At 43.7% G+C, this 18,880-nt stretch overlaps 1 protein-coding gene across 1 annotated transcript in view; it reads right to left on the bottom strand.

Annotated features, from left to right (window-relative positions):
• The window catches only part of Ccdc69 (coiled-coil domain containing 69), a 44,977-nt gene extending 27,727 nt beyond the window's left edge, over positions 1–17,250 (bottom strand). The window contains exon 1 of the mRNA XM_046467712.2: positions 17,062–17,250. Coding sequence (XP_046323668.1) covers positions 17,062–17,109 — 48 coding nt within the window. The 5' untranslated portion in view covers positions 17,110–17,250. The remainder of the gene's footprint in view (positions 1–17,061) is intronic.
• Between the last annotated feature and the right edge of the window lie 1,630 nt (positions 17,251–18,880).

The raw sequence follows: 18,880 nt of genomic DNA, 5'->3' as shown, positions 1-18,880 counted from the left end.
CGAGGTCTCAGTTTCCTTATGAGGTTGTGGTAGGATCCGATTAAATAATGCACCTGTATCATCTAGCACATTCTAAATATAGCTGAAGGTTCTGATAAACATGGCAAGAACAAAGATCACACAGAGCTTTGGCACATCTCTTGGGCTGCCACCAGGTCTCACATTGTATTATCTGAAATAAGATCATAAACCAGGAAACTTCTCTCAAATAAGAACCAGAACAGAATGGCGGAGAACTCTTCCCCACAAACAGTTTCTAGGCCACAGGCAGTATGAGGCCCTGTGCTCTAATCCCCCAGAGGCTGAGCAAACCTTCCCCAGAAAAACACCCTCAGAATGACATTCAAGACTCATCACAGTCCTTCCTCAGTTGACCGCCCCTGTAATTTTTCTTAAAACGTAAATATTTCCACACATCATTTGTCGTAGAAAGTATGGAAAATACAGAAAAATATAAAAATAAAAATCTCGCTACATAGACATAATCCCAGAGAAGGGTGGCATCTATTCTTTACCTATGTATCTATATTCAATTTTGGAATTTAACATCTACTTTTCTATAACTTACTTTTTTCAAACATATTATGTGCATTCACTACGCAGATTTAACTATTCTGTAAATTATTGATTTTTTTATTGGTACATAATAATTATACAGAATAGTGAGTTTCATTCTGGCATATTCATATATGCACGTGATGCAATTTGATCAATTTCACTCTGGTACTTCCCCTTGCCATCCCCTCCTCTAGTCTCCGGATCCCTTTCCTCTGCCCTAATAGTCTCCCTTCTGCTCTCACAAGATCCCCCCTTTTTTTTCTTTCTAGCTTCCACTTTTGAGAGAAAACATGACTCTTGTCTTTCTGAATCTGGCTTATTACACTTAGCATGGTGCTCTCCAGTTCCACCCATTTCCCTGCAAATGATAAATTTCATTCCTTCCTTATGGCTGAATGGAACTCCATTGTGTATATATACCACCTTTTCTTTACCCGTGCATCTGTTGACAACACCTAGGCTGGATTCATAATGTGGCCCTTGTGAACTGTACTGCTAAAAACATGGCAATGCATGTATCTCTAAAGTAAGTGTTTTTAATTCTTTTTTTTAAAAGAGAGAGAGAGAGATATATTTTTTTTAAATATTTATTTTTCAGTTTTTGGTGGACAGAACATCTTAATTTTATTTTATGTGGTGCTGAGGATCGAACTCAGCACCCCGCGCATGCCAGGCGAGCGTGTTACTGCTTGAGCCACATTCCCAGCCCGTCTTTAATTCTTTTGAATACATCCAGGGAGTGTGATAGCTGGACCATAAGGTGGTTTTGTTTTCTGAGGGGCCTCCATACTGATTTCCATAGTGGTTATACTCATTTACATTCACACCAACAATGTATGAGGGTTCTTTTTCTCCCTCATTCCCACTGGCATTTTGTTATTTGTGTTCTTGATGATTAGCATTCTGATTGGAGATGGAATCTCAGTGTAGCTTTGATATGTATTTCCCTTATAACTAAAGGTATCTAACATTTTTTCATATATTTAGTGGCCATTTATACTTATTTTGAGAAGAGTCTCTTTAGTTCATTTTCCCATTTATTGAATTGGGGCTATTTGTTCTTTTGATATTAAGGTTTTTGAGTTCTTTATATATTCTGGATATTAATCCTCTGTTGTTGCTAGCAAAGATTTTCTTCCATTCTGCAGGCTCTCTCTTCATGCTGCTAATTATTTCCTTTGCTGTGCAGAAGCTTTTACACTTGATGCCATCCTGCTAAAACCATTAATTCCTGGCATTATATAACACCTAAGTTATAGGTGTTCCTATTGAGGAAGATGTTGCCTGTGCCTATATTTCCCTATTTTCTTCTAGCAGTTGCAAAGTTTATGATCTTTGTCTTAGGTCTCCATTCTGAGTTGACATTTGTGCAGGGTGAGAGAGAGGGATCTAGTTTCATTCTTCTATACATGGATATTCCGTTTTCTCAGCACCATTTATTTAAGAGGCTGTCTTTTCTCCATTGTATGTTTTGGCACATTTGTAAGGAATCAGATGACTGTATTTGTGTTAGGTTGTTGGTGTGACTTCTATTCTATTCTATGTGTCTTTTTTTTAATGCTAGTACCTTGATGTTTTTATTACCATAGTTCTGTAGTTTAATTTGAAATAAGGTGTTGTCATACCTCTAGCATTGTTCTTTTTACTCAGAATTGCTTTGGCTATCTATATCTTTTTATATCTTTTGCTCTTCCATATGAATCTTAGGACTGTTGTTTTCTAGTTCTGTGAAGAATATCACTAGTAATCAGTAAGACTGCATTGCATTGAATCTATGGATCACTTTTAGTAATATGGTTATTTATTTTTATTTTTCTGTGGTATTGGAGCTTGAACCAAGGGTCCTGTGTGTGCTAGGGAATCACTCTACCACTGAACTACACCTTTCCTTTTGTTTTATTTTGAGATAGGGTATCACTAAGTTGCCCAGGCTGGCCTCAAACTTTTTGATTTCAATGGTATCTCTTGAAATATTCCCCCTTTTTGCCTTTAATTTTATTAATTCGGCTCTTCTCTCTTAGCTATTCTTACTAAGGATTTATCAATCTTGTTTATCTTTTCAAAGAACCAACTCTTTATTTTATTAAAACTTTGTATTTTTAAATTGTCTTTTTCATTAATTTCAGCTCTGATCTTCATTATTTTTTTTTACTTCTACTGGTTTTGGGATTGGTTTGTTCTTGTTTTCTAAGAACCTTTGGTGCACTATTAGGTTGTTTATTTGAGATCTAATCTTTAACATAGGCACTCATAAGATTTCCTCTTAGAACTGCCTTTGCTATATTCCATAGGTTCTTGTATCTCGTATTTATATTTTTGTTTGATTCTAAGAATTTTTGAAGATTGAATAGTACCCTTTTGAATTATGAATTATCTTTTCTTTTCTCCCTTAGTTCATTAGATTCAATCTTCATGTGTTTGTATAGTTTCTGTAGTTTTTCTCGCTGTTGATTTCTAACGTTATTCCTTTAAGGATCTGACAAGATACAAGGAATTATTTTAATTATTATTATTTTTTTTTTGTATTTGCCAAGACCTGCTCTATGGCCTACGACATGATCTGTTCTGGAAAAAGTTCCATGAGGAGTTGGAAAAAAAAAGTATATTCAACTGCCGTAAGATGAAATATTCTGTAGATGTCTGTTGCATCCATTTGCTCTATAGTATGTTTTAACTCTGTAGTACTTATGTTAATTATATATCTGGAAGACCTATCAGTGAGAGAAGTGTATGGAAGTTACTCACTAATATTGTACTAGATCGTATCTAAGCCTTTATATTGCATAGTGCTTGTTTTATGAAATTAGGTACACTGACATTTAGGGCATAAACATTTGCAGTCATTATATCTTCTTGTTGAATTGTTCCCTTTACCAATATGTAGTGACTTTTTTTTTTCTAACTTTGGCTTGAATTCTGCTTTGCTGAATTTGAGAGTAGCTACTCCTGCTTGCTTTAAGATTCCATTTGCATAGACTATCATTTTCCATCCTTTTACTTTCAGCCTGTGCATATCTTTGTCAATGAGGTGTGTTTCCTGTAGGCAACATATATTTGGGTGTTTTTAAATCTAATCTGAGAAGTATGTCATTTAATTGGATAACTTAGAACATTTAAATTCAGTGTGATTATGGAGTTATGAATTACTTCCTGACATTTTGTTTTACTTATAATGTTTGGTTCAACCCTAATTCTCATTTGCCTATCTACTCTTCTAATGATATTTATTCCTTTCTGAGATCTCTTGGTTATTTTAAACTTTTTATTCTGTATGTAGGATTGCCTTAAGCATCTTCTGTAATGCTGGTTTAGTAGTCATGAATTCCTTTAGTTTGTCTTGGAATGTTTTTATTTCTACTTCAATTCTGAAAGATAACTTTGCTGAATTACTAATCTAGGTTGGCAGTTATTTTCTTTCATTGTTCAAAATACATCATTCTGAGCCATCCTGAATGATAGCAGTTCTGTTGAGAAATCTGCTTTAATTCTGATTGGTTTGCTTTTTAAGTGACCTGGTATTTGTCTCTAATAGCTTAATTTTTTTGTTGTTGTTCTGAAATTTTGGCAGTTTTGGCATTTTGGAGAGGTTCTTTTCTGGTCTGGCTATTTGAGATTGTAAATGCCCCCACAGTGTCCATCTCATTCCCCAGGTTTGGGAACTTTCTATTATTATTTCACTGAATAGGTTATCAATGTCATTAGCCTGTATATCTGCTTCTTCTTCAATACCTATAAGCCTTAACTTAGATCTCTTAATTATGTCCCAGAGTTCTTATATATACTGATCTTGATTTCTTATTTTTCTTTATTGCCATCTGAATGTTCCAATTCATATATTTTTGCCTTCACGGCTTGAATTGTATCTTCTGCTTGAGCTAATCAAGTGATTAGACTTTAAACTGAATTTTGTATTTGAGTTTTTCATTTCCAGGATTTGTTTGGTTCTTTTCCAAAATACCTGTATCTTAATTGAAATGCTTTTTCATATCTTTTCTTTTCTTCCTTAGTTCATTAGATTTTATTTTAATTCATTGATCACTTTAACAAACATCTTTTAAAATTCTTGGTCCAGCATTTCATCTTCTTTGATATTCATGAGTTCAGTCATTAGAGAGTCATGGACTATTAGATATATCTTAATTTCTTTTTTCTCATGTTACTTGGGTTTCTATATTGATATTTGCCCATCTGCTAGAATGGGCAAATTTAACATTTTTTTTGCTGGTAGTTCTGAAACCCAGGGCCTCCTACTTGCAAGGGAAATGCTCTACTACTGAGCTACATCCTCAGCCCTGTGAGGGTCTTTTTTCAATTTTATTTTTTATTAGATCTTTATGATTATACATAGTAGTTCGGCTCATCCTGATAAACTCATACATGAATGGAATTTAGTTCCAGTTCAAATTTACCCTCTTTCCCCTCCCCTCTCCCATTCTCCTTTCTCTATTCTACTAGACTTCCTTTTGCTCATCTATTAATTTGATTGGCTCTTTCTACCTGGGCATAAAGGTGAGGTTTCCTGTGGTATATTTATATATGCACAAAACATGATTTTCTAGAATTCATTCTGCATGGCATCCCCTTGCCTATCTCTCCACTCTTGCCTCTTGAGCTCCTTCTACACTGATCTTCCCTTTATGTTATGCTACCCTTCTCTTCCCTTTTCTCTGAGAGTCATTTTAGTGAGCTGCTTTCTCTTTACTATCTGTCTAGGGCCAGGGGTATACATATGTCCATGTCAAAGTACCCACTCAAGGTGTTCACAGTACTATGAGAGGAGATGATGATCACCTGTAACTAACTATGGTGAGAGCATATCATATACTAATAAGCCATGAAACATATTTAAAATGTTCTCTATAACTCCACTATTTCAGAAGTGGAAAGGAGAATAATACTCTACAAAGGCCAAAAAAATATTTTTACAGAAAATAAAATTTTTATTAAACTATACAGAGCATAAAAATAAGAAACAAGAAGCAGAAAAGGAAAAAAAAATAAGCAAACAACAACAACAAAAAACAAAAACAGGGAGTCAAGGAGGGAAGAGAGGCAAGAGAAGAAAAAAAGGGAGAGAGAACCAAAAAGAGAAGAAAAAGAATGAATAAATCCAATTAGCACATTCTGCATGCAAAAAACTGGGGGAGAAGTAAGGAGAAAGAGAAAAAGAGACATCAAAGAAAGAAAAAAGGAGGAGAGAGTATGGAAAAGAGGAAGGAGAAAAAGAGTGAACAAATCCAATTAATATTTTATATGTTTAAGCAAAACAGGGATGGGGGAGGGAAGGGAGTCAGAAAAAGAAAAATGAGGGAAAGAAAAAAAGAGAACAATAATACAGTGAATAAGTCAAACTAACAATTTACAACAGTAAAGAAAAAATATGTGTAAAATTGGATTAAGGTATGCAATGTCAAAGAGTATGTGTGTGTGTGGGGGGGCATGTCAAATCAACACAAAGAAAGTAAAATCAGTGAAATAAAAAAAGCTAACATGGAAGAGTCTGAAGTTACTCCTTACCCAGGTATTTGATTGAGATGGAGGGATTTCTTACTGGGTCTTTCAGTTTTGGATCACATAAGATCCTGGGAAGTGTTAATGCCCAGGCCTTGACTGTGAACTCTTGAGAGTCTCTGGGCTGGAGGTAATGACCACACCAGCTGTCTCCACACTGGACAGGGGAGCTCTATATTTAGGTCTTCACCTCTCTAGCTTAGCCTTCTGCTGCCAAAGCTGCCCCCAACTCATGTTCTGGTGCCTCTTCACACTGACCCCAACCCAAACTCCTCTGGCACTAACCTGGCAGCTCCAGGGTTTCTGTGGCTTTTTTTTTTTTTTTTTTTTTTTGTGTGTGTGTGTGTTGCTGGGGATTGAACCCAGGGCCTTGTGCATGCGAGACAAGCACTCTACCAACTGAGCTACATCCCCAGCCCTATCTCCAGCATGGCTGAAGTGGGTCTGAAAAGTCTATGAGAATTCTATCCTGGTGCTTGAGATCTGGACAGAATAAACTATGCTGGACTGTAGGTGGTATGTGTGAGCCGGCATAGTTCTAGACCACCAGTTTCAAAAGACCTGCTATCAACCTGTCACAACCTAGAGCTTGCAGTGGGTTTGTATCACAGTCTCATTCCTGAGCCTGAGTTTTGGTCTGGGCATCGGCTGACAAGTGGAAAAAGAAAAAAAGAAAAGGTGAACATGGGTTCTTGGGGCTACAAAAAGCAAATTAAAAAAGAGAAGAAAAAATGAAAGAAAAAAGTGAAGGGATTTCTGATCTCCTATGCATACTTCCTAGAACCAACAAGACTGTTCCCCTCCCCATCCCTTGTTGAATCTGCAGCAAGTGCCTGCAAGCACGGGTATGCATTTCAACCGTGCTGTCTCCTTACACCACAACTAAATCTCTCTTCTGATCAAACTGCAGCAAATGCATTAAATTAATGACTCAAGTGGAATATCTTTATGGATAAATTTAGTCATTTAATCTACTGTTGAGTGTTTAGATTACTTCCATTTTTAATTTACAAATTATGCTTTCATGAACATACTCATTAATAAAATTTTGTCTAGGGGCAGGGATGCAGCTCAGTGGTAAAGCATGTGCTTAGCATGTAGGAAGACCTAGTTCAATCCCCAACACACACACACAAGGTAAATAAAATTTTGTACATATCTAATATTACCAGCTCTACCCTTCAGAGTCTACCACTCCACTCACCCACAAATGACACACCAGTCAGCCAATTTCATTACAACTTTGCCAGCATGGAATGTTACATTATCACTTACTTACAATCATTGGAGAATTTGTTAGGTCAAAACCAAATCCAAACAACTCAGGGCTACCTGTGGAACTCCTGGACCAACACATACATCCATGTGTGGAAGACATTTCAAACTGCTCAGGACCATCCATCCCCCCATGACACACACCAACTCTTTTTCAGGCTTCTGGGCTCTCTCTTGGCCTTCCTGAGGGCTGGGTCAGTCCAGGCTCCCACAAGAGACCTATACCTGGTTGGCAGTCTGTTTCTTCTGTCTGCCCAAGGGGCTGCTTGAGGATGGGGACCACTTTTGAAGTCCCCTTTGGTTTTGCCCAGTATCTGGTATGATGCCTGGAACAGAATTTCCAGGAATGTAGTGCTTTTTTAAAAAAAATACTTTTTATTTTATTTATTTGTATATGGTGCTGCTGAGGATTGAACCCAGTGCCTCACAGATGCTAGGCAAGTGCTCTGCCACTGAGCTACAGCCGCAGCCCAGGAATGTGGTCCTTGGAAGACCTGGATGAGAACCACTGCTTCATGTGATCCCCAGCCCCAGATCTAGACCAGTGGAATCCAAGGGGACATGTGCAAGCTGGGAATCTATCCAGGTGATTCTGAAGCTCTCAAAAGCCTAGGGACAAATGGCCCTGAACTAAATAGAACTCACTAAGCAACTACTGAGTGGAAAAACCCCTCAGGTTGGGGACCGGGCCACTTCCTCCTCTGAGGAGCAGAGTGTACTCTGTGGTGGGAGAGGACCGGAGCTGTGAGGGGAACAGGAGAATTTCACCTTCCAAAGTGGGGTGGGTGGGGAGGCCGGGGACTAGGGTAGGGCATCCGGGCTGAGCTCTGAAGATGGATGGCAGCTTCCTGAGTCACCGGAAACCTAGGAGCAAGAGAGCTGCACAGGAGGCAGCTGGTGGGGGGAGAACCCTGGACGGAGGCAGCCCAGGGGATCTGGTTCTAGTTTGCCTGTGTGACTTAAATAAGTTATTTGCCTTCTTCAGACCTCAGTTTCCCTACCTGCGAGGGTCAGGGTTTCCTCAGCCTTTCTCCTACAATGACTGATAAAAAGCTCCTGGACCTAGGTACACACATGGCTCTGAGCCCAGCTGCTTGTGGAAGAGACCAGGGCCCTCTCATGGAAGAATTCTGGTCTGTAGCAGGGTGCAACTGTCCAAAGCAGACAAGGAATCAGGCAGAATGACTGGGCAGCGCCCAGAGCAGGGAAGAAGACCAACAATCTCAGAATAGGCCTGGTAAGACCCCTTAGAATAGGCTCACATTATGGAGAGAAAATGGACCAGTTGAGAGGGGTCTCCCCTCCCCGCCCACACCAAGGAAAAAACCTGATAGGATGTGGAAGGAGACTCAAAACCAAATCACAGGAGAGGCTTATAACAGAACAGTAGTCAGTCAGCTTCAAGAGCAGGTAAGAAACTGGGCACTGTGGTGCACACTGGTAATCCCAGGTACTTAGGAGGCTGAGGCAGGAGGATTGCAAAGTTGAGGCCAGCCTGGGCAATTTAGTGAGAATTTATCTCAAAATAAAACTTCAAAAACAACTGGGGGATGGGAGGGAAAGGAAGGGAGAAGGGGAATAGCAAGGATGGTGGAAGGAGACGGTCATCATTATACAAAATACATGTATGAAGATGTGAATGTGGTGTCAACATACCTTATATACAAACAGGATATGATAAATTGTGGTATAAAAGTGTATTAAGAATTGTAATGCAAAAAAAAATCAATAAGAGAGTCATATATAATGGCATAATTTGGCGTGAACATACTTTATATACATAGTTATGAAAAATTATGCTGTGAATGGATAATTATGAATGTAACGCATTCCATTATTGTCATGTATGTAAGAAAAAAATTTTTAAAAAGACTGGGGCTGCATCTCAGGAATAGAGAGTTTGCCTGGCATGTGTGAGGCCCCAGTACTACAAATGAATGAACAAAACAAAACAAAAAGGCAAAAAAATAATTAAAAAAAAAAACCTTGACTGCTCTCTTCATCTCAGCAGAACTGTCATGGACAGAAGCTGCTAGTGTACCCTCTACAGCCTCAGATTTCAGAACTGTGGACAAGTACCAGAGGTTTCAAGGAAAAGTTTCAGTTCCATAGAAAAATTGCAAAACTGTCCCTCTAACAAGGTTGCCTCATTGGAGGGTGGGGTACGGTGGTATAATGAGCCCTCTGTCACTAGGCACATGCAAGAAGAATTGGAAAGGAGAGAATTATTTTTCAGGTTGGATTGAGTGATCTTTGAGGACATTCCACCCTAACTGTCTGGAATTCTATAAAGTGTGCCTGATGTTCAGCAAGTAAGGCCCTCTGGTAAACACAAAGTGGTCAGCTACAGTAGGTGGTACATAAAGACCACCAGTGTCACCAGAGCCTCAGAGTACTCTGCTGAATGCTATTCAGGAGGCGGTATTTTGGGGTGAATGGGCACAGTGTTATACTCAAACCTTTGGGGTAGTCTCAATTTTTCCCCCCAAATTTTGATCCTTGTAAGGCAAGACTGAATCAAGCAGAAGCAATTTGGATAGAAGGTGGCCAGCTACTCCCCCCCTTGGGAGGTCTGGGAGGCCACAGCCTTCCTGCAGACACGTGGCCCAGCCCTTCTTTCAGAACCACCACTCCATGCTTCAAAGAGGCCCGTCCTTTTGGGGGCCTTTGAGGCTTTTGTGTGTTTCTGATCAAGTGCTTTGCATCCTAATTAGAGAATTCAGTATCCAAACGGCCCTGAAGACTTCCATCTGGCTCCTCCTTCGTCCCATGTACCACTGTCCTGGCTCTCCTTGATCACATAATTCTATGCCACCTATCTTAGTTGAAGAAGGGTTATAAGAGACCAGAAAAAAAGGGCTAGAAGGGACCTTGGAGGTGGTTTATCTCAATAACCACTTCTTTTTTTTTTTTTCAGATGGAAAATCTAAGGCCTACAGGTGGGGCTGGGCAGATACCTGGCCAGAGGCCACAAAGCAGGGAACAAAGTCCTGAGGAGAACCCAGATTCACAGCTGAGCCAGGAGCCACTCACTTCCATTTCTCCCAGGCACATATATATCAGATTTATCCAAATAGCTGGGCCTGAAGGGCAGAGGTGATTCCCAGTCTCCAGGGACTCAGGTCACAGTCCTCCACAGTGTCAGAGCAGCCTTCCTGGCATTTGGACTCTGTCTGGGTGGGGCCCCAGCATCATTAGTTTCAGATCTGAGCAACTGTAGGCAGAGCCCATTGGCCCAGGGTAGAAGCAGGAAGGGAGTGGGGGTGGAGGCCCAAGAGGCCCCCTCCAGGGCCTTTGGGGGAGGAAGGGTGGGGTTTAAACTGTTGAGAGCTATTGAGAAATTTCAGCCATTCACAACCAAATTAGAGAGACTCAGTTGGAAGAACACCATAAATACAAGCCTTAGCTTCTACATCTCTGAGATGGGCAGAAATATATCGCCAAAGTAATGCCTGAGTTTGATTTCATTTCCACACTCCCAGGGTCACTAAAAGTTTAGTTGGGTCCCTTCACTTTTTTCTCCAGTATGTGGTCAACATCACCCATGGCCTGCCGAGGGTGTGATCCTAGGTGACTATACAACCAACTTAAAGTTAGAAGGGCCAGCTGGCACCGCTGGGCTGAAGATCCCCATGGCCCCCAGAAAATCACAAGCACAGGACGGATGTGGTCTCTGGAGCTCCTATCTGACAGAGTAGTGAACTAGGCCTCAGGGGAGGAAAGAACTGTTGCTTCTGTCCCACCCCCAGACAGAGATAGGAGCTGGGAAGGCCTCCAATCAGGGCCTCACTTCCCGGATGCTGAGGCCTACAGAAAGGCCTTCCAATATATGATATTTATTTTCTTCCTCTTCAAATTCACCTTTTCTTGTCCCAAATCAGTCTCCCAGGGGTCTGCCAGTTCTGGTCACCACAGGGGGCCTGGAGCTGGCAAAAGTACTAAATACCATTTCTGCATTTGGGTCAGCCCTGGCATCAGAGGGACCCACCCTGAAGGAACTGGAGAGAAAATAGTATCAGTGGCTGGGGTGGGGGCGGGCAGGGCAGAGACAGGCTGAAGGCCCAGATACAGTGCCATATATCCATCTCTCTCCCCAACCCAATGGCAAACTAGGCATCCAGAGTCGAAACACTGGCTTGTCACTTGCTTGCTCTGTGACCTTGGGTGAGCAACCTCCCCTCTCTGGGCTTCTGTTTCCTCCTCTGTGTGGCATGGTGTTGGGCAATGGGGACTGTAAGAGCCCTTATGGTTTTGTCAGGCCACAGATGGGGAAGAAGAGACAGAGTGAGGTCATCTTGTTATCTCACCCTCTATCAACCTGTCAAGCTCCCTTGCTCTGGGCAGGGCAGGGGCTGGCCATGACACACTCAGCTGTCAGCTCCTGTCATGGAGAAGGCTTCTCTGGAGGACAGGAAAGGAGGGGCCCTTGCTTAGGAGGGCCTGGGTGTGGATCCCTTCATACTACCCTCTGTTCTTCAGGAGCCCAGATCAGGGTGGTAGCAGGAGGAAGCCAGGTGCAATGGCACACCCCTGTAATCATAGCTGCTCGGGAGGCTGAGGCAGGAAGATTGCAAGTTCAAGGCCAGCCTGGGCAACTTAATAAAAACCACCTCAAAATCCAATATTAAAAGAAGGGCTGGTGATGTAGCTCAGGGTAGAGTACCCCTGGGCTCAACTCCCAGTACCAAAAATAAAAATACAAACTTGTTGGGCTGAGGGTATAGTTCAGTGGCAAAGTATTTTTCTACCATGGTCCAATCTTCAGCACTGAGAAAATAAGTGTGCAAAATGTATGTCACCAATGTTGTGTCTCAAAGATGATCAGAGTTAGGAATTTTCCTAATGCATTTATAAGGTGTCCCCTTATAACAAAGACATGTGGCCGAAACCTCCTGTCTTTCAGAGTACCATGTGTAAGGAAGCCTTTATTGGCTTTAGCTGGCATGATTTGGGGGCATTTAAAAAAATTTTTTTTAGATGCTGATAGACCTTTATTTTATTCATTTATTTATATGTGGTGCTGAGAATCAAACCCAGTGCCTCACACATGCTGGGCAAGCGCTCTGCCACTGAGCCCCAGCCTAGCCTCACTGTGGGCATTTTTCTGGGTTGGGCAAAAACTACTAGCTCAGAGGTCATGCACATGCCAATGTGTTCATGATGGTTGGGGCACAGGGCTCACTGCCTCTGCATGACTGAACAGGCAGCCTCCTCCCATAGTCCCTGACTGTCCCCCACTTGGCAAACCCAGCTAAAAGTTCAGATGGGGTGTCAAGGGTCTGCTCCTATATCCTTCTGCCTAGGACACCCTCCCACATATCCTTGCCCCACCATGACGGCCTCACCCCCACTCATCTCCAAAACCCAGCCAAGATGCCATCAGTACGGTGATTTTCCCTGACCCCAGAGTCACTCTAGTCCCAGGTTAGGAAGAAAACACAAGGATGCTCAGAGGTAGGAGTGGAGAGTATGAACAACCAAATGGGCTAACGAAGCTGGGGAACAGCCAGAGCACCGCAGGTAGCCATTTAAAAAAACATCATTTCCATGGACTGTTTAACATGGGAAATGCTGCCCGAGAATACTAAGTAACTAGAAGATAACCACACATTCCCACTTTTATAAAATATTCATACTCATGCATATAATATACTTAGGAAAGACAGTAGAAAGAATGACACTGAAATGTACACAGTGGCTATCTCCTCGTGGTAAGGTTAGAAGCAATTAAAAAAAGTCTTTTTTTTTTTCCTTCTTCAAAGCTGAAGATCGAACCCCAGGGCTAAGAAAATGTGCTAGGCAAGCGCTCTACCACTGAACTACAGCCCCAGCCCTTTTTCTTTTCTTTTTAACATATATTTTTAATTTATAGGTGGACACAATATCTTTTTTATTTTATTTTTACATGGTGCTGAGGATCCAACCCAGTGCCTCACTTGTGCTAGGTGAGTGCTCTACCACTGAGCTACAACCCCAGCCCTTTATTTTCTTTTTGAGACAGGGTCTCACTATGTTGCTCGGGCTAACTTTGAACTTGCAATCCTCCTGCCTCAGCCTCTGGATTAGGCAAGATTACAGGTATAAACTACTGTGGCACCACCAAGCCTGGTAATGTGTAAGTTTGATAATTTTTTGAATTTAAAAATTTTGCCTTTAAGCACAATAATCAGAATAATTATATTTCTGAAAAAGAATCCTAATATTTACGAGTCCTAGGCTTGTGTCCCTTTTACTATATTTTCCAAAATGTCATGTGACCTCTGTTTGAACCCCTCCAATGATGGGGAACTCACTACCTTTTGAGGTCTTTTTTTGGCCACTTCTTCCTCACAAGAAGTAGCACCCCCATCCCCAACTAGCCACAGTCCTGCCTTCTAGAACAACAGAGAACAGGCTGCTTCCCATGCACCTTGACAACAGATGGCCTGACTTTAGGCTGCATCTCCTGTGCCTGTCCAAGAATAAGGTCTCCCACATCCCTGTTTGCTTTCCTTGGATACAATCCAGGCAGTGATTCCGTTAAAGTCTAACTTTAAGTCTGTGCCTCACTACCTTTCAAGTGTACACCACCTGCCAAGTCTGGCCACCAGGGGACTGTCCATGCATTCTTTCACAGACTCTTCCTGTAACCCAGGAGCGAACATCATGCCTATCTTACAGATGAAGACACCGAGGCATGGAGGAGCCAAGTCATTGCCAAGATCAAGATCAACTGAAGCTAGGACTGAACTAGCACCTCACCCAGAATCTGGTGTGGTTGACACACAAAGGTTTGCCAAATTAAATAATAATAATAATAATAAACAATAATAATAATGTGAACTCAGATCTTAAGCCTGTGCCCTTAGGGTCTGTAGGTCCATTTCAGAATTACTGATGCCTATGCCAGTTGCCAGTCTCTTCAGGGTCATTTCTTTTCTCTTTCCCTCTCACCTGGCCTGCTACATGGAAGGGATCAGGAATGTTCTCTGCAGGGCTGACCCACCGCATACCTGTTGCCTGAGGCTGGTTTTGGTAGCAGTGGGGAGAGCCTCAGAGGCCCTGCTTGGGGCTGTGGTGAGGTAGTCAGAGCCCTGGGGAGTGGAGAATGCCATCCTGACTGGATACCTTAGTGGCACACACTGGGGGTTGGCCACTAGCTGCCTCCCAGCCCACATCCACTTGTCTTGCTGCTCAAAGGAGGCCAGTAACCTCTTGGGAGGGAAATTCCTCCCACCCCATATCACCCCCCAAGTAAACCCACAGAGGTTTGCTTCCCTGGCCTCTACCCCCTGCCTGCCATTCTCCCTAGTTCTCCAGAGGGAAGTGACTATGTAAGCAATGGTCTCTTGCCAAGAAGAAAGGTTTAAGCCCTCAAAGTTGATGTGCGCTTGTAATCCCAATGACTGGTGAGGCTGAGGCAGGAGGATGGCAAGTTTGAGGCCAGCCTGGGCTCAACTGTTCAGTTTCGCTCCCAGCTGGCTTTCTGACTTTGGATACACCGCTCCTCACCGAGTCTCAGTTTCCTCAACAGTAAAGTGGGAAAGGTTCGTCCCACAGCTTGGCCCAGCTGCCAGGGCTTTTGGGAGCCTGGGCAGGATGTGAATGTTCTCTGAGAGGTACCACTCAGGGTGAATCATTATTATCGTGACCTGACCCTTCTGTAGTCTGAGTTCAGTTTTGAACATCTCATCCTTGAAATCCCCCTCCCTGCAATGGGCTGATAGCCTGCTGGGGATGGACTTGGGAGCTCAGCCAGGGGTTGACACATGGGTGAGAAATTAGGCAAGAGCACAAGCTACAGATGGAAACAGCCATGAACTTTAAATAAAACCAGTCCATAAGTCCTGGCATCAGGCACCACAGGCCACAGAACTCAGCAAACTGCACAGGGACAGGGACCTGGGGCTGCTGAGGCAGGGAAGCCACAGCAGGCCCTTCTGAGGGTCTTTTTTGACAAAGAACTTTGTAGCCATAAAAAAGTCACTGGAAGTACAGGGGAGCGTGAAAATAAACACCGAGCTAAGCCAGGCATATTAGTGTAGGTCTGTGATTCCAGCGACTCTGAAGACTGAGGCAAGAGGATCCCAAATTCAAGGCCAGCCTCAGCAACTTAGCAAGACCCTGTATCAAAATTTTTAAAAATAATTTTAAAAGAACTGGGGATGTGGCTTAGTGAAAAGTGCCTCTGGGTTCAATCCCCATTATCAGAAAGAAGGAACAGACATTGGACTAGCTGGATGCAGTGGCACACCCTTGTAATCCCAGTGACTCTGGAGGCTGAGGCAGGAGGATTCCAAGTTTGAGGCCAGTCTTAGAAACTTCATGAGACCCTGCCTCAAAATAAAGAAATAAAAAGGGCTGGAGATGCAATTCAGTGGTAAAGCGCCCCTGGGTTCAACCCCAGTACAAAAAAAAAGGAACAAAAACACGGGGCCAGGTGGATGTCTGGGTTTTGCTTTATGTTGCTCTGTGACCTCAATCAAGCCCCTTCCCTTAGTCTTTAACCAGGAAGAACGCAAGGGTTTTTGGGTCAGAGATTGGTGATGTTTTTGATCTGAGAATAGACGTGAAGCAAGAAAAACCAGAAGGCATTATATTTGGCACCAGAATTTGTCTCCCTGGACTAGGTGCAGAGCAGGGAAGAGAATCGTGTAGCTTGGGGACAGTCCTGAGCACCTGACAGGCAGGAAAGCTAGGCACAAGCAGAGCAGAAGAGAGAGGACTAAAGTTCGTTGCAAAATCATTAAATATTGCCACAGTTTGGGGCTTCTCAGGGTCTCTGATGGTAAAGCTTTGGGACCGTCTATTCCCACGGGGCTGGGGGGATTGGGACAGTTAGCAGGAGGGAAAGGGGCCAGAACTTGGGGAATCCTCCTTTCTTTCTCAGTGCCTCCTGTCGTCCACTGAGGACATTGTCCTTCTGGCTCCAGGCTCTGACCTTCCGGGCTTGTTAGACCCCAAGGGGCAGCTGGTCCCACTGCAAGAAACCTGAGTAGAGTCCCCTGAGCCCTAACCCAGCTCCAGGCCCCTTGGGGGAGGGACAGGAAGGGAGGACAGGGCTGCAAAAAGCGGTAGATCCCCTCCCTCTTTGGCCCCTCCCACCTACCCCAAGGGCAGCCCACATGCACCGGCTCCAGGGCCTGCGAGAGGCCCTAGAGCAGCGCTTCTCAGCCTCTAAAGTGTGTAGTAACCCCCTGGGCGCCTCGTTAACCGACTGGTTAGTTGAAGCACCTCTGGGCAAAGCCCTGAGATCCTGCATTTATTTCTAACAGGTCCGGGGTGATGCCGATGCTGCAAGTCCGTGGACCACTCCGGGCAGTGGACCTAGAGATCATCTGACTCTCTAAACGGGTGGGAAATCCGAAGGCTCAGAGAGGTCCAGCCTCTGGTCCATGGCCACACAGTGAGCAGCCCCAGATCGAAGGGAGAGGACACCTGCCACAGACACTAGACATCCCCCCCACACACACACACACCCGAGTCAGCGGGAGTCCGCTGCAGTTCCAGGGCCCGGGGGCCGTGTTTGTAAACTCCGCAGCTCGGGGCGGCTCAGCCCTGGCCGGGTCGGAGAGCTAGCTCCTCCCGGCAGAGCCTCCCCGGTCTCCGCACGGCCTCTCCCCGTTCTCCGGCGTGCCCCGCGGACCCGAGGGAGCCGGGGCGCAAAGTCCCCCGCCGCAGAGCGGTTCCGCACCCCCCGCCCCTCGGAAGGCAAACTTCTCCGCCCGCGCCCTTTACCTTTTTGCGGGTTGTGCAGCAGCTCAGTTTGCTACGTCCGCAGCCCATCCTCCTCCGGGGGCTCCCGGACGCCGCCTCCCCACTCCGGGGCCCCCAGAGGACCCCGGGGTCCCGGGCACGGCTGCCCGCTCCACGCCCGCCGGCTAGGGCTGCCGGCTCAACCCTGAAACTGAACCTGGAAGCGCAGACTTGAGCTTGAGCTGGGGCGACCGCGCGCCGTAAATACCCGAAGAGCAGGGCTTCTGCTCCGCGCGGGAGGCAGGTGACCAGAATCTCTCTAAATGACAGGAACCTCAGGTTAGGGCAGAACGGATCTGTACGGGGAAATGGATACTTTTTTCTGGCCCTCGGCTGAGTTAGGACTACGGAATAAACAATTTTAACAATTACTTGGTAAACACAACAGATAACCATATATCAAGGGCAGTTTGTGACCAAGATTTTTACACATCTTATGTTTATTCCTTGGCATGAACATATCTTGCAACAAAGATATTATTTCCTCAATTGTACAGGTGAGGAAAATGCAAAGTGAGAGATGAAAAGTGAGTTGCATATGGTGATTAAGCTAAGCAGCAGAGCCCAGTTAGATCCTTCTCCAGAACCCGGAACCTAATCTTCGAACCACTTTCGTACATATAAATGATGATACTGAGCTTAATTGTAATGCCTCCTTGCTGCTGGGTGATAGCTTTTTCTAGCTTGCAAAGCGTTGTTACATGCTACTTTGCCCATCATAGGTCAGACGTGATGCAATAATGGACATAAAACGTCAGTGTCTAGCAAAACAAATTTTTATCTCTTCTCACTTTATTACTAGTCAAGGTTTCTGGGAGAGGCAATGCAGGAAAAAGATACCAGTTTTGAAAATCATTGTGTGTGTATATATCTGTGAATATTAGAAAATTAGGCCTCCCAACTTTTGAAAAGATGGACAGATGAAAGGGACTTAGAGTCCTGAATAGAAGAAGAATATGCACCCTCAAAAGACTCTCCCTCTACAGAGTATAAAATCAACTGCCAGCAGCTCAGGAGGCTCAGGCAGGAGGATTGCAAGTTCAAAGCCAGCCTCAGCAACTTAGTGAGTCCCTGAGCAACTTAGTGAGACCCTGTCTCAAAATAAAAAATAAAAAAGGCTTGGGATGTGGGGCTCAGTGGTTGAGATTCCCTGGGTTTCATCCCTGGTAGCAAGCAAAACAAAACAAACCGACACAAACAAACCATTAAGAAAGAAAGCAAATGAAGAAAACAGGCAATACGAGTGGTGGTTCACATTGTTTCACACCTCCCAAGGCATCACCAATTCTCAGGCCCACCCTGGACCTTCCCACCCCCTCTCCGGGGGTGATTCTGACCCAGGCTGAAGTTTGAGAACCCTTTGCTGCCGGATGTGCTTAACAGGTAATGAGGAAAGAGTGTCTACTTCAATTAACAATGTTTATTGAAAGGGTGCTCAGGATTTCAAACCAACCAACCAACCAATCCCACACTATTTAAATATCCAAGAAAAGAAGTGTGGATAAATAAGAATGCTGGTTAGGGATCTTGTGGCACACACCTGTAATCTCAATGATACAGGAGGCTGAGACAGGGGGATCTCACGTTTTAGGCCAGCTTCTGCAATTTAATGAGACCCTGTCTCAAAATTTAAAATAAATAAATAAATAGCGCTGCGGAGCCTCTGGATTTAGTCCTCAATACTGCAATAAATAAATAAATAAATAAACAAAACAAAACAAACAAACAAATGAATAAGATCAACAACTTGGCCTAGGGGTAGGAATTAGGGAGGCAAGTTCTGTTCTGGATGCTTTGTGCT

The sequence above is a fragment of the Marmota monax genome, unplaced genomic scaffold (assembly GCF_021218885.2).
Source record: "Marmota monax isolate L192 unplaced genomic scaffold, Marmota_monax_Labrador192_F-V1.1 WCK01_AAM20220418_F8-fsc00415, whole genome shotgun sequence".
Lineage (NCBI taxonomy): Eukaryota > Metazoa > Chordata > Mammalia > Rodentia > Sciuridae > Marmota > Marmota monax.
This window is presented reverse-complemented; position numbering and strand designations above follow the sequence as displayed.